The sequence below is a fragment of the Crocodylus siamensis genome, chromosome 5 (assembly GCF_052110815.1).
Source record: "Crocodylus siamensis isolate JL-2025a chromosome 5, ASM5211081v1, whole genome shotgun sequence".
Lineage (NCBI taxonomy): Eukaryota > Metazoa > Chordata > Crocodylia > Crocodylidae > Crocodylus > Crocodylus siamensis.
This window is the reverse complement of record NC_143399.1, coordinates 11,012,651-11,027,600: the sequence shown is the minus strand read 5'-3', so window position 1 is coordinate 11,027,600 and position 14,950 is coordinate 11,012,651. Positions and strand designations below refer to the sequence as shown.

The window sequence follows — 14,950 nt, the reverse complement described above, 5'->3', positions numbered from 1 at the left end:
ATCTTGTCCTGATCTAATCATGACCTGATGGGGGATTTTACTTTAAGAAGAGAATGATTCTTTCTTTATTATTATTATTCATAACAAAGCCTCATGGTTAGGGGAGGACCTAAAAGGTTAATAAGCACACAGACCTTAAATGTGAATGTGCAGGACATTGGCTTGTACCCACAGATTGTAGTCCTAATGCCCCTTGTGAGGTTGGGATAGGGAGGGGACTGTTATGATCAGGTCTGCCTTTTCAGTGGTAGTCCCCTTCATGTAATCCTGGGACTGCAAAAGGGCTCTTGATGACCAGGAAAGCAAGATGCACATTCTGCGATTTCCACCAACTAGATATAGGCCTCTCTACTGCGGAAGCCAGGCCCCAGTGCCTGTAGGCTTCTGTGAAATTCCTTTTTGTGATATATTAATTCTTGTTTTTTAACTGTTCAGCTACTTAGAGCATTGAAACAACTCACTGGAATCATCCTTTAAAACCTAAATTGAGCATGGTAGAGAAAATGGTCTAGTGGCAGGGCCTTGGCTGGTACAAATTTGTGTTAACACCAGTGAAGTGAATGGAGCTACACTGATTTATGTCAGCTGAAGATTTGGGCTGTAGTGTCCACAGTTTTAAGTCCCATCTGTCCCCCACCCCTGCTCCAAGCTCTGAAACAGATGAGCAGAACCATTGGAGAAGGGTTGGAAGGAAACATTCCACGTTGTGCATGGAGAGTACCAGCATTGCTCGGGGCAGACAGCTGGAAACTCACCTCACTGCAACAGGAAACAGTGAGGAACAGCAAGCAGACGCCTGCCGAGGGTTTTGTTACTGATCAAAGGCTGGGGTCTTTCGCCCGCTAATGTCAATGGGGGCTTTGCCAAGGACAGCCTGAGGCTCCAGGAGGATGATAGCAGGGGGTTGGGGACGCTGTCAAACAAAGGAAAAAAGTCTGGCTCAATCCTCCAGCACTGCACCTGAAACGGTAGGAGCAGTGTGAAATGCCCCACTGAGAAAGGGTTCCAGGACCCCCTGGCTCAGGTGTGAATGCCCAATAAGACCATCTTATTTTTTAAATGCTAATGTCCAGGAGATTACATGTGACTGGAAAGGGAAGTGAAAGGAGAAGTGAAGTTTATGTTTGGAAAGGAATCGGGCTGTTTCGTAGGGCTCTACATTGGTTAGACTGGACAGTCCCTGTGGCAGTGGTTCTCAACCTTTTTAGACTCAAGGCACCCCTTGGAAAATGCCAGCTCCTAGTTTTCACTTGGTTTTTGACTACAGAAAAAATAATAGAGCGATTCTTCTGTTGCAGAGACCTTAGAAAGCTCACAGCAGGTCAGAATCTACCATTGTGGATTCCTTTTGGACTCTCTGGGTTTATCTTGTAAATCATGTTTGCACACGTAGCAGTGTTAACATTGTGTGACATCCTGTGGCGCTCCTCAAAGGATCTCAAAACACCCAAGGGTGCTGCAGCTCCCTGGTTGAGAATGATTGCCCTATGGGATTCCACTCGCATCAAAATCAAAAGGAATCCTTTGATGAAATCCACTGGGAGATGAATTGCACCCTAGCTCTTCAGCCTAAGAGAGTATTGCGTGTTTCAATGCAGACTGCACAGCCGCTCAAAATGCTGAGGACAGCAGCACTGGATGCTATTCTGCCTCCCTTACTCATGTCCATTCAGTGCTGCTTATGACATCATTTGTTTCACAACTTCATTTACATACAGCTGTGAATATTGATAGTGAGCTGTAATAAACAGGTCAAATGGTCACTCCTGATGCTGCGACAGGGAGGCTGCACATGTGTGTGGAGACCTATCTTCAAGAAGGTGCAGGAGATTCTGTTTAAGACGCTCGAGTCTGATGCTTGATGGGAAGGCGTCCGACATGAACAGAAGGAGCCAACAGTATCTCATGAGTGAACCGCGGGTGGAAGAGCATGTGGATCCAGCCCTAAGAGGCAGGGAATCATATCATGATCCAGTATCCCAGGAATACCCTTTTTGGGTCCCAAAGATGGAGGAGAGTGCCCTCTCTTTAGTCCTTGGAGGTAAGGAGCAATGTCCTTATGATCCACCTGGGCCCTCTGAGGTTATAGGAAGAGGTGACTGAGATCACGCAGGACAGTGTTAGAGCACTCAGTGCTATAGCCTGTGTCTGCAGGTGTGGGGATCTCTGTGTCTGGGGAAACTGAGGCCTGTGCCTGTGATATGCTCAAGTAAACATGTGCCTTGACCAGAAGGCTCTCTAGAGAAGTGGCCTTGGATCTAGTTAAGTCTTAGCTAACAAGGTGTTTATGTGGTTCCAACATACATTGATCAGGCTGGGAAGTTCAGAGATACCTTAGGCCCTTAGCCTTTCAATGGGATTTAAGGGCATTTATACACATGCTGCTGGAGGTGGGGGGCACTTTAATCAGAGCAGCTCTAAAAGTCACTCTCATTAAAGCACCCAGACGGTCACATGTATCAGCATTCCTGTGGCAAAAAATGGCAGTGGGGACGCTAAAGCTCATTGAATAAACACCCCAGCCGTCATTTTTCAGGACGGGGATGCTGATATAGGTGACACTGGAGTCTGCTGGAGTATGGTAATTACCATGCTCCAGCAGAATCGAGTTTGCTCTGATGCACTGTAATTACAGTGGGTTGGAGCAGCCTCAATTCACATGTATAGGCACCCTAGGTGCCTAACCCCTCTAATAGGCTTCCAACCTCAGTGGTCACAATACCGCTTTGTGACGGGAATGATTACTGTCTCCATGTTGCGGATGGGGAAACTAAGGCCCAGAGAGAGATCAAGATGCCACATTTGGGGCTTGCTGTATAGATTTCCTATACTAGCAACATGCCCACCAACATTGAAGATGGATGTGATAGACTGCAGGACTACCCTACTCCTAAGATGCCTTATATCAGTGATGTAAAATGCCCTTCCCTACTCTTGTGGCTTTATCTTGCACCAGAAGTGGGCAGCTGAGAATTGAGCTACAACCAGCTCCCCGACCAAATCCAGAGCTTGGTGACATGGAGAATTAAGCCAAAGTAATCTGCCCAAGCTCACGGGAAGTTGGCAGCAAAGCTAGAAATGAAACCCAGGCCTTGTGATTCCTAATTGAGCATCTTGAATACCTAATCCCATCTGAGTACATCATCTGCCAGCAAGGGCAGTGCTATACCCTTCAATCAGGCACAATAGGAGTCTGCCCTCATTCTTATCCCATTCAGAAATACACAGTGAGGCATATGAGACAATGACACAGGACCTGATAGAGAAAGAGGACAGCGCCTTGGAAATGGGGGCCCTGAACGATTCCAATAATCCGGTAGGAACCTGCTTGCCTCCCTTAGCATGTCTATGTGTTGTTAATCTGGGTTTCCCTGGACATTTATCACATGCTCATCACGTTTCCACGAGGTGTTTATTCCATGCTTGTAGTTACCTAAATCTGATTGCTGAATATGTGGGTGGAGTGGATGGAGGGCAGCTATATACATTGATTTTTTTGATGCCATCCAGGCAAGAAGGGCGTCTGCCTGCTTAGTAAGTGCTTCATGACAGAGAATGTGTTACTCTTTTGGAGGTTTTTAAGTGGGAAGAGTTGCTCCTGGCTGATGTCTGCATGCTTCATACATTAATATCTCCTGTTCTGCCCTTGCTCGGCTGATCCATGATGCGAGAAGGCAGTTGGCAGGGAAGTCATTGAGAACAGAGCAAACCAGCCCGAGAGCCAAAATCTCATGCTCATCAGACAGGCTGTGGTGAGTGAAAGCAGCCCAGGGCTCATGTTATAAAACCAGGTGGACATAGAACGGGGACTGTCCTGCCTGGAGACGACCATGGGGAATTCGATACGTTCAAATACAAAAAAGCTTGATACACAGAGGCTGGCAACCAATTGTTCTCAGTGTCCACCAGAGACAACACCACCAGTAATGAGTTTAATATGTAACCATGGAGATTTAGGTTGCATATTAGGAAGTACTTTTCCACTATGATGATTGTTCCCTTGAGAGCCTGTGGTGTCTCCATCCTCAGCAGTTTGAGAGCAGGTTAGACGGACACTTGGCTGGGATGGTTTAGTCAAGGATGATCCTGCCTTAAGCAGATGGTTGGACTAGATGTGAGCTCTTGAGGTCCCTTCCAGCCTTGTTCTCCAGGATTTAGGGGTGTAGCCAGCCTGTCCCAGGGATTGTTTTGCCTCCCAGTGCCCTGGAGGCTGGTGAAACGACCTCTTTTGGGGGGGGGCCGGGGCGGGGGCAGCTAATGATGGGGCTCTTCGCTATGATTTTTATGTCTCTTCTGGGATTCGCAGAAGCGCATTAAAGAGCTGCCACAGGACTCGCTGGACGCATGCTCCAGTGACTTGCGCCATCAGGAGATGCTGTTTATCGCAGACCTCAGGTACTTGGACTTCTCACCCTAAGCCCAGAGCCAGAAATCTCATTCCTCCAGGGGCCCTACCAAGTCTTTGTGGGGAGAGCAGGGGAACGTGCACCTTGTTCACTGCTTGGCTGCATGGCGTATCCTAACCAGCGTCCTAAGGGCCTTGAATTTGAGTGGGTGTTAAACCGGGACTCACTTCCTGGCTTTCCGCACAGACAGCCTATAGGTGCAAACTGCTCTCTGCGTTCCTATAGGTCGGGGTGGGCAATTATTGCTGCTTACTGAGTTTTGGCAAGCCATTGAGGGCCGCATGACAGGCAGACGGGGGAAGATAAACATTAATTTTCTAAATTTTGTAGGGGCCCCATGGGCCAGATAGAATGGCCTGGCATCTGGCCCGCATTTTGCCCACCCCTGCTATAGGTGCTAAGTGATCATCTGTACAATGGAGATTTCCTGTCTCCCAGCTGTTTCTGTCTTAGCTGATGAGCTTGCAAACTTGTTTGGCCAGGGACTGTCTCTGAATATGTACAGCACGGAGCACAACAGACCCCGATCTCAATCAGTCTTTAAGAATTTGCAAATAATAAGCAGTAATAGATAGCCAGTCTGCTCTGTTTTTCTCTTCTATGCCACTCCTTTTTGCTGATAATCTGATCCTCCTGCCCTTCCTTTTGCTCCATTGGTGAAGCAGTCAAAGTGTAAGGGCATCTCCAGTAAAATAATTCACTGTGAGCTTATGCTTCTTTTAGCAAAGTGAAGCCATCTCTGGTGGGTAAGGAGAAGTCCAATGTGATTCGGATCTGCGTTGCCAGTGTCTTTGCCCTTCCCTCCTTGGAGACTTTGCAGTGGGAGAAAAACAATAGGGCAATTGTGAAGGTAATTCCTTGTCTGTTCCTGAGTGCACCATCCAGGAGTCTGGTTTGGTTAGCAAGGCCCACCTACTTGGTTTGCCTAGAGCTGGCAGGAAAAGCTTCATGTCCTAGTAAACGGTGGGTAAAGGGGTTGTGCCTGGTGTGTGACACTTGGCGGGGTCAGGAGGACATCAGAGCTGGATATACTTTTGTAAGATATGCTCTAGGTCAGATAAGACTGAAGTGCCATGGCTGGGGGAGTCATTACTTCAGGCCTGGCGGTACAAACCCAGAAGCTCCCTCCACCCTATGGAGGTGGTGGTGTCCTTTTCTCCACTGAGGAGCAAGATGATCCTGCCTCTCTGCCCACTCCCAAGCTGCAGACAGAGCCCTTATTCATTCTCAGCAAAGAAGCCCTCCCTACACTGTGCTTGTGCCCTGCAGGTCTCCTGACAGTAACAGCTTAAATGGGAGGGGGCTATTTGTAGGTGTTGCAAGGACCCATTCCTCCCTGTCCTTATGCAGATTCCTTGTGCTCTCTGGCTCTGCATCACTTCAAATGTTGAGCCTTTCCTCCTCCTCCCCAGGACTGGTATAACCAGACTATGGATGGCCTGAAGACAATGCTGAAAGCCTTCTTGCTAGAGAATCCAAACACAGCCGAGCTGCAGAACCTCTTAGATGTAAGTAGCAGCAGGCAGAAGAAATGACGTCTTCTTGGGGGAATACAGGGGGCTTGGGTAAGACAAGAGGATTCAACTTTCTGCAGTAATGCCTTGAATAGGCCCTCAGCCTGATAATGGTCTGTACAGCAGAAGTCTCAGAGGGAGTTAGTTGCTTCAAGGCATTAGGATGTCTTCTGTGTCAGGCAAGACAAAGGAGAGTTTTTGTAGCCTTTTGGGAGGTTGCCTATGTTCTCTATACATGTGATTTCTCTTCCCTTCAGTCCATCTTTCTGGAAAATGAAAGCAAGACTCTTCCTCCCCTGAATTAGAGACTATCTTAGAAATAAAAACTGAGTCTCTAGGCTCAGGCTCAGGCTCTGGATCATTGACTAGAGAGTCAACTAGGTGGTTTGGCTGGTTCAAAAATCAGACAGATGGGAAGAAAGTCAGAGGAAACATCCTCTCCACTCCTTTACAGAAAGCTTCAGTGATGCTTAGTGGAGGTTCACACTGTTGCTTCCCTCCTGGAAAGAGTGTGGGATCCAGGGAAGATGAGGATTATAAGATCTCGGTCTCCCATGGATCAGAGCTGATGAACCATCCCTTTGGGGTGGTGGATTATTGCGTCAGTCTTGTAACACAGCTGGCTCAGGACAGTGTTAAAACCACTGTGAAGTCAGGAGTGAGCCTGGTGGCACAAAGGCAGGGTTGACCTCTTTGTAGGATGGGAGAATTTTCAGTGACGTTGAAATCCTAAGAGGAAGCCACAAGCAGTCAGAGTCACAGGGAGTCTGTCCATGATTCAGAGAACACCACTGTGGTGCCAGGGCTGTACTCCTGGCCCTGTCCACCCACTCCCCATATGCCAACTGCAGATGTGAGGAGAAGCGCAGGCCCCAAAGCACCACACTCGAGCATGTCAGAAGCCTAGGTCCTGACCACACTGCTAAGGGCCTGCCTGGGTTTGTCTCACAGAGCTTATTGCTCAGTGGTGAGATTCAGTTCTCTGCTGCCCTGCTGCAGACGTACACGGAGAACAACATCTGGAATGCACTTTTGCAAGTATCTCACTCAGCCAGGTGTTAACACTGGCCATCTCTATCTATCTGTGCAGCACTTGGTCCCCTGGATGAGATCAGAAAAGTTTCATGAGCGCTTAAGAGCTGTGGACACCAGCCTCTACTTGTTAAAAGCTGCAGTCGACCATCCTGAGTTTTGTGTGAGTGGTCCCTGACCCCTGGGAGCTGAGAAGAGGCACAGTGGCTCCAAAACAGAGGTTCCCAAAGCATGGCCTACAAGCCCCTTTGATGCAGCCGTTCTCCGCGCCCCCCTGCCCCAGGCTGCCCCTTGGAATTGGCCTTTCAGAAGTAACATTTTAGGAACCTCTGCTCTAGGCTGTGCTGTCTTTCCCTTTGATGGGACATGAATTGCCAGGGGTTATGGGCTCTTCTGGTCCATGAAAGTGATGCACACTGACTCCTCCATCCCCTTCAATTTCATTTAGATGTCACCCGAGTTCCCCAAGCTGGGGGTCCTGATTGGACTACTGGCCCTTCGCACTGGAGACTATGTGCAGGAGATTGGTCCCCAGGCTATGGAAAGCCTGTCTTTCCTCTACACCCTCATGCGGTGCCAAAAAGGTAAGCAGAGACCATCCAAAACATCCTTCCACCCAAACACTAACTCCAAACAAGTGATGAATCCCCTACATAGTGGTGCTTTCTTACAGAGCTAGGCTAGAACACAGCATCTAACAGGAAGACTGTCTTCCCTCTTGGGTCCTATAAAGAGACCCCAGCAAATCTGTAGATGAGAGTCTAATAGCTGTTGCTATTGATTTTACCTAGGAGGTCTGAGAGAGACTATGGGGATGGTGGCAATAAAAAAAACTCTGAAAGTAGCTACTAGATAGCAGCTGTGCTCTTCCATAAAGCTAGAAGTGATGGTTTAATTTAAAACCTCTATGTTCTCCAGAAAAGGGACAGGACAGAGTATGTCACAAAAACGAGGTGACCTGAAGGTCACGGTGACTGTCTACTGTTTTGAAGAAAAGAAATCAGTAAAGAATATTCTCTAATTCACTACATAAACCTGTCAGGAGTCCACCAATGTATCCTCCTCCCCCTTGTATTTATGTATTTACTATGTTCAGGATTGTTACACAAAAGGCCTGCTTCTCTGTTGTACTTTTGGTTCCAGTCTGCAGAGCACGTACAGTTCAGGGATGTGAATTGTTTAAATGCAAAAATCAGGAGTGTTCTTGAACATGGTGTTTGTCTCCTAGAACACAAGAATAATTCAATGGCTATAAAAGCAGAACTACATCAAAGTTATAAGGAGTGTCTGGGAACATATGAACCCACGAGAGCATGTGAAAACATCTGCACAATCATTAAGGTAAATCCTCAGTGCTGAAGCAGATTCTTGAAGGCATGCTGTAACAGGGATAGCGCGCTGGAGCCTTTCTGTTGGTGGCTCTACCTTCCTGTCTTGGGCTAACCGCCTGCTTACTCGCCTGCCATGCCTTGATCTTAATTGATTGAGTGATGTAATTAGCGGGAGGCTGCCCTCTTTATATGTCCAGTGTCAGGGGCGCTATCTGCGGCTCCTTTTTCCTCCCCTACACTGCAGCCCAAGCCTCGCAGATGGTACATGACATGGTTTCCCTATGCCTTGGCCCTCTTCTTTACTTCTGGGGCCCCCCACTGCCCCCTCTAGCTCTGGGGCTCCTTGCTGCCCCCTCTCACTCCGGGGCTGGGGCCAATGCACCCCCAAACAATGCTGCACCCTCTCCAGCACCAGGAAACCCCACGCTACCGTGGCTCCAGCACCAGGAAACCCCATGCTATGAGGCCTCCTCCACCCCTAATACCCTCACCCAGTCCTCCGGTTAAACAGTAAACACAAAACACAAAGCCCCCAGGCTATAACATAAGACTAAACTGTCCGGTCAGACAAACAGTTAATCCCTACCAGGCAACAGCAACCCGCGGATACTCAGGCAACCAAACCTTGACCTTCTGTCCACGCTGGCTGAGCTCCTCACTCCTTGGCTACCAGAGGAGGAACTGCCCTCCTGGCCTTATGCTTGGGCTTAAGAAGGGGCCAAGCCCTGCCCCTTCCTGTCAGCTGACCCCCTTGGTTTCCCTGGCAACCAGCATCTGTGCTGCCCTGGTGACTGGCAGTTGAGCCTCCCCCTTCTCACCACTAGGGGTCTCCTGCCATTTCTGCTTTTAGGCACAAGGCACCCGCGTGCTCTGCGACACATGCGCATTCCTGGTACCTCTCAGTGTATGGCCAATTGATCAAGGCATGGGATGGGGTGACCCTTTCTATGAACATATATGCAGACCAGGTAAAAAATCAGAATCTGTTCTTGGAAAGGATGAAAAGTCAAGATATCACCATTTTCACAATACAAGGAGTTCCAATATTTTTCAATTTTAGTATGTCAAAATGCTTCAATTCAATTTGGTTGACATTGAGTTGAGCCTGCCTAGGCAGTTTGTGGGGTCTCGAGAGGCCTGTGTTTCCTTGTGTGGCTATGGATGTCTTATGCCCTCATCCTTCTGTACGTGTCCTGGAACATATATGGTCATAATTCAGGCAGAGGAGAAGCCAGAGTGCATCATAGGAAATAGCTTCCTATCCAAATTTTGTTTAATCTACACACGCCCCAAGAAACTTTGTCCATAGAGGAAAATGAAGGCTTGAAGCACTCAAACTACAGGTCAACACAGCAATCTGAGGGTAATCAGAAAAGGCTACTGTCCTGGCGGTACTGGTGGACATGGGTGGGTTGATGTTGAAGTTACTTCAAATTAAATGTTTCAGTTACTTCCTATGGAAATTTTCTGCTTCTCCCGATCTGGACTTTCTGTCCAAAAAACAACAAATGATACACACACACACCTCCCCCCACCATCAGTGGAAAATACCAGACCAAGCATAGATCAGAGCCCCTCTCCAATGTAATACTTCTCTCTTTCGTGCTACCCAAGAGAGACTGCCTATCTTTGTTAAGGCTCCATAAACTGGAAAGCAAATGTCTTTGAAACTTGGCTGGCTTTACGAAACTGGTTGTTCCAAGCCCCACCTAAATCAAAGGGTGTTTGGTTACAGTATCCCAAGCACATGGATCAGGAGAAAGTCAAAGGATAAATAAATGCAGCAAGTATGGGATATGATGGGTCAAATTCAATGGAAGAGAAAGTTGTTAAGCAATTTGGGTATTTTCACCATGCGCAAAAGATGTCTGGTGAGCTGTCTGAATGACCAGATGTGGCAATGGCCCACGAAATTGCAAGTATTTTTTTGGACCCAGATTTTTTGTGTACTCTGTCTCTTCAAAAGCTAATGTCCAAGACTGCATGCTGCACATAGGAAATCCTTACTGCGGTGCCTCAGACAGTGAATTCATAGTCCCATAGGTGATGGTCTGATAACATTGTCAGTAAATCCAGGCCTGGTATCACAGCTTTGGGAACCCATGAGGTCTGCTGGAGCCGTCTAACCAGGAGGCCCAGAGAGACCAAACAGAGCTTTGTTTAGACTCCTGTTATCTGTGATTCCAGTTTCAGAGCACACGTCTAACCAGGGCATCTTCCACCCTGCTGCTTTTGCTTGGATCCCACCCTTCTCCCCACTGCAGGAACTAGGGCAATTTCTCACTCCAGACCAGATGACAGACCTTTTACTGGTAGCTGTGGAAAACCTACGGGAACACCGTGAGGAGATCAGTGAAGCATCCAGGGCCATCCTGAATGCAATCCTGAAGAACTTCAAGCACAGTTTAAAGACAAAGGTAGGGGGGTTTTGGGCGCCAGGGAACATTTAAATCCTTATATCCTAGGGTGTTGTAAGTGAGATACTCCCAGCGTTGCATTTCTTGTGTGGTGTGGGCTGCAAGTGAACTGTCTAAAACTGAAGATTGAGCCTTTGCTCTGGAATCTAGGGAGGCCGCACTGGGAAGCACAGGCATCTTTTCTGAGACGACCTTGAGGTCTTCCTCACTGCTGGCTTCTACGATTCAGCCTCTGCATCCTCCAGAAAGGAGGATAGCTGTTGTTGATAGCATACATCCTTATTCTTACTCTGAAAGCAACACCCTGGCCAGTGCCTCTAAATGGTCTTGTTTTCTTCTAGGTGCCAGAGATTGTGGGCAGGCTCCACTCCCAGCTCAGCACCATCAGTCATCCCCACAAATGGCAGGAAGTAATGATGGCCTTATGCCTCTTGGCTCATGATTTTCTGGAAGAGGTAACAACAGGCCTTCTAAATTGCCAGCTGCCCCTGGACAGGTACAGGACTTCACAGTGGCCTGGATACAGCAGTTTCTCTCCTTGAGGTTCCTTAACCCTGTTCCTCCTGAGAAGCCTCAGATTGGTAATGGCTACCTGGTTATGTGAATAATGTCTTTCTTACCTTGGTAAGATTGCAGCACTAGTTCCCATCTCATCCTGTCTTCTCCATTATCACAAAGGCAGAAATCACAGAGTTGCCCAGATGCCCAACATATTTACTAGCTGAGCCTTTTGATGCAGAGAAATCACTTTCTTGAGGTAAACAGACCAGGGTAAATCCCTGGGATGAGAGCACAGGCACCTCACCTCACCAAACACAACGAGTGCTTGGCCATACAGGCAAGTGACCACGATTGAAAAATAGACCTCTGCACTTCCGAGCAGTGGGCCCTCCAGGTGCTGGGGCTGCTGATCTCAGGTTCAAATGCTTCAATTTTGCAGCTGGGAAAAAAATAGATTAGATTAAAACCACTTGTTTCTCAGGACCACAGCTGTGTCAACCCTACTTCCCGATCTACTGTACCCAAGGCAGCCAGCAGAGCTGACACAATCAGTGCTGACATGCCTGTAGCCATGAGGAGGCAATCAGCTAAAACCATTGGCATAGTAGTCTCATGCTCATCCCTAAACCCAGACTCTGAACCCACCATGAAGGTGACCTGAAGATTGTGCATGTTCCCATAGTTGCTCAATACCGCGTCCCTGATGATCCTTCCCAGTATCGGGAGGTTTTATATCAGGGAGTAAGTAGCATGTTCCACTGGCATAAGACTAGCCTGAGCTCTAAAAATCAGGCATGCCCTCATGGGCATACTTCCAGGGTTGGAGTGCACCAGTGGGATGAGTGCGGTTGGAGTGTGCTTGAGCCCTTTTGATCTGGGACTCACCACTACCACATCTGTGTAGACAAAATCATGCTATGGGTGGTTGGACCCTCCTCCTCTCTCCTTTCTGTAACTGGTCTCAAGGCTAGGTGTAGGCATGTCACACAACTAATGCACTAAGTTTTTTAGTGACTCCAGGTGGGTAGGTTAGAATTGCACTTTGGAAATATGAATACTGAAGTTCCACTTTTGGAGGCTTAAGAGAGAATAGGACCTGGCCATTGGTCCAGAGTGTAACCAGGTGAACCTGGCATCACCTGTGCGGATGGTCCCACATGTGACCTGCTTGTGGGTTAAAACAAAAACAACATATGACAGTCAGCGGCTGCAAAATAATCAGCTCTGACAGCACAATACATCACAGGGATGGGACGTGGGACTCTTACTGCTTTAGCAAACAGGTCTCTTTCTATGATTCCTGAGATGGACTCCCACTGGAGTCAGCTGCTTTCCACTAGAGCCCCCAGCCCTACCTGGGTGGCCATTTGTCCAGTCACATTGCAATGTGGCAGAGCTATGAGCCTCTCGCCCCTCATGGGATGATCTTTTTGACCCTGTAGAAATGCAGTGGGGATGTGGAGAGCACTGGCTGAAATGGAGGTGAAGCGTGACATCTATCACCTGCTGGACATGCTGTTGAAGAAACTCCAAGAGCGGCCAAGGGTCACGGGGAAGGCAGCCTCCATCTTGCCAATAGCCGTAAGTTGCCAATAGCCATAAAGAGCCTTTCGCACACGACTCTCCTCTCCCCGCAACGAGGTGAAAGATCCTTGATCTGCGACTGAGGGATAGATTCCAGAGAACCGCCTCTGGGAGGGATGGGGATTGCTCCACTGCATTTGTTGTGGAGCCCTGAAAATGCCCATTGTCCAGTCCCTTACCCTTTGCTGCTCTGCATCTCCCAGACACCACCCTGCTACAAGGGGGCTTGGACAATGGTGCATCTGGAGCCCAGCAAAGCTGCAACCTTATCATCTGAACAGGTCACTTGTGCCATTTCTCCCTGTCTTCCCCAGGCAGGCACTGAGCAGAGCAGTTAGTTTCCCCCTATCTCTGCAACACCCCCATATCCTGACTCCCCTCCTCGCCCCCCTCCTGTTTCCGTCTCCTCATCGGTCAATGCCGTGCCCCCACCTTCTTGCCCCCTGCTCCAGCAGGACCAAAGGACCATTGGGTTCTTTCTTAACACTTTTCACCACTAGATCTCAATGGACTTCTCAGAGGAGGTCAGTAGTGCCGTGCCTATTTTACAGGTGGGGAAAGAGAGGCACAGATTGGGGAAGGGCCTTGCCCACAGTCACCTTGCTGACCTGTGGCAGAGCCAAAGCAAAACATCAGGTCACCAGAGCCTCTGTCCATTAGAGCCTGCTGCCTCCCCTTTGGAAAGGAAACCCTGGCTTCCTGCCTAGCGATGCAGAGCAGCAATCCTAGAGCTATGGAGCACCAGGACAGGACAATACCCGCCCTTCTTGCTGCAGAGTTATCCTGTTTGGCTGCACACAGCCGGGGGGGTGGGTAATGGGACAAGGAGCATGGGACGGAGGTGGTGAGTATCACGGCTGTGATTGTTTCTCTCCCTCAGGCTGCTAATGCTCTGTTTGAGGTGCTGTGCTTAACCAAGTGCCAAGACGCCGTGACACGCATCTTCCCTCGCCTGCTGATGGCCCTGCTCGTCCAGGTGCACTACTGCAGTGGGCTCAGCCTGCCGCACAGGAATGACTTCACCCCTACCTGGTAATTTGTTGTGCATCTTCACCCCTACCTGGTAATTTGTTGTGCTCCCTGCTTGCCAGGGTTGTGTTGCACAAAGGTGCTGCCTGCCTTCACTGGGAAGGCTCTTCGCAGTGCCCCACCATCTCCCCTGTGCTACCAAAACAACACCTTCCTCTCTCATTGGCCTGTGATGCCCGTTTTCATCTTCCACTTGTTCCATTTCCAAGCCAGCTCCTTCCCTGCCCCTTCCCATGAGCAAAGCATTGGAGGTATCCAGCTGCGGGGTTGCCTCACAATCTTCCTCCAGATGTCTTCCAAGGGCTTGCCTTTGCCTTGACACCTGAAAGAAACACCGAAGGTAGTGACACCTGCAAGAAGCCCTGGCTGATGCTGTTTCAGTCATGCTGACTGGCAACCCTTCACTGTTTCATCGGGCAGCTTCCAGCCAAGGTTGGAAAGTCTTTGGGGAAAGAAGTCATCCTGCATTTGTGTTTGTACAACACCTTGCACCATAGTTAACGAGTGGGGTTCTTGGGTGCTGTGCAGCACAGACCATCATCACCTGCATCATCATCACTCTTGTGGGCAAGAACCTCACTTATAGCTACGTGCTTTCCATCTACTCACACCACAGGGAGCCATCCTCGATATTCCAGTACCATACATAAAAGAGACAGGTCAGCACATGTGTGCTATGTCATTGATAGTATGTGATCACGCAGCTCATTGCATGTGCAGAACACTTAGGATTAGCATATGATGTTGGGCTCCCCATCCTGGTTATAGTAGCATCCATGCAGCACAGGCCTGGGCATGATGCCTGTTACAGCAGCATGTGTACACATTGCACGCAGGGCGAGGATGGACTCCATGTGTCAGTTATAATAGCCTGTATGCAGTGTGTGCAATGCTGGCATGGACTCCCCCAATCCCAGTAGCTTGTACGCAGGGCACGCGGTACAGGGCATCGGATTCATTGCATTTGTTATAGCAGTTGTGTGCCATGCCTGATGGGTCTTTATGCTTCCATTATACTATCCATGTGCTCTGCAGGCTCGGGCACAATATGTGAGTTATACTAATGTGTGTCCAGCATGTGTGCGATTCAGGGTTGGGCTTGATGGATCCGTTAGAGCAGAATGTGAGACACTGCC

General features: G+C 48.8%; 1 protein-coding gene across 2 annotated transcripts; it reads left to right on the top strand.

The window, feature by feature from the left end:
* The first annotated feature begins 83 nt into the window (after positions 1-83).
* Positions 84-14,134, top strand: MROH7 (maestro heat like repeat family member 7). Of its 2 annotated transcripts, XM_090046995.1 has the most exons (14): positions 84-2,041; positions 3,219-3,316; positions 3,675-3,752; positions 4,307-4,395; positions 5,130-5,256; positions 5,819-5,914; positions 7,011-7,115; positions 7,401-7,536; positions 8,181-8,293; positions 10,548-10,700; positions 11,042-11,196; positions 12,644-12,782; positions 13,666-13,817; positions 14,024-14,134. In XM_090046995.1, the coding sequence occupies exons 1-14, from the start codon at positions 1,855-1,857 to the stop codon at positions 14,049-14,051; spliced, it is 1,656 nt and encodes a 551-aa protein (XP_089903121.1). In that variant the 5' UTR covers positions 84-1,854; the 3' UTR covers positions 14,052-14,134. The 2 variants fall into 2 exon arrangements, 1 of the variants encoding a protein (XP_089903121.1); XR_016442312.1 differs by lacking the exon at positions 14,024-14,134 and having other exon boundaries at positions 11,042-11,155; positions 13,666-13,803.
* The last annotated feature ends 816 nt before the right edge of the window (positions 14,135-14,950 follow it).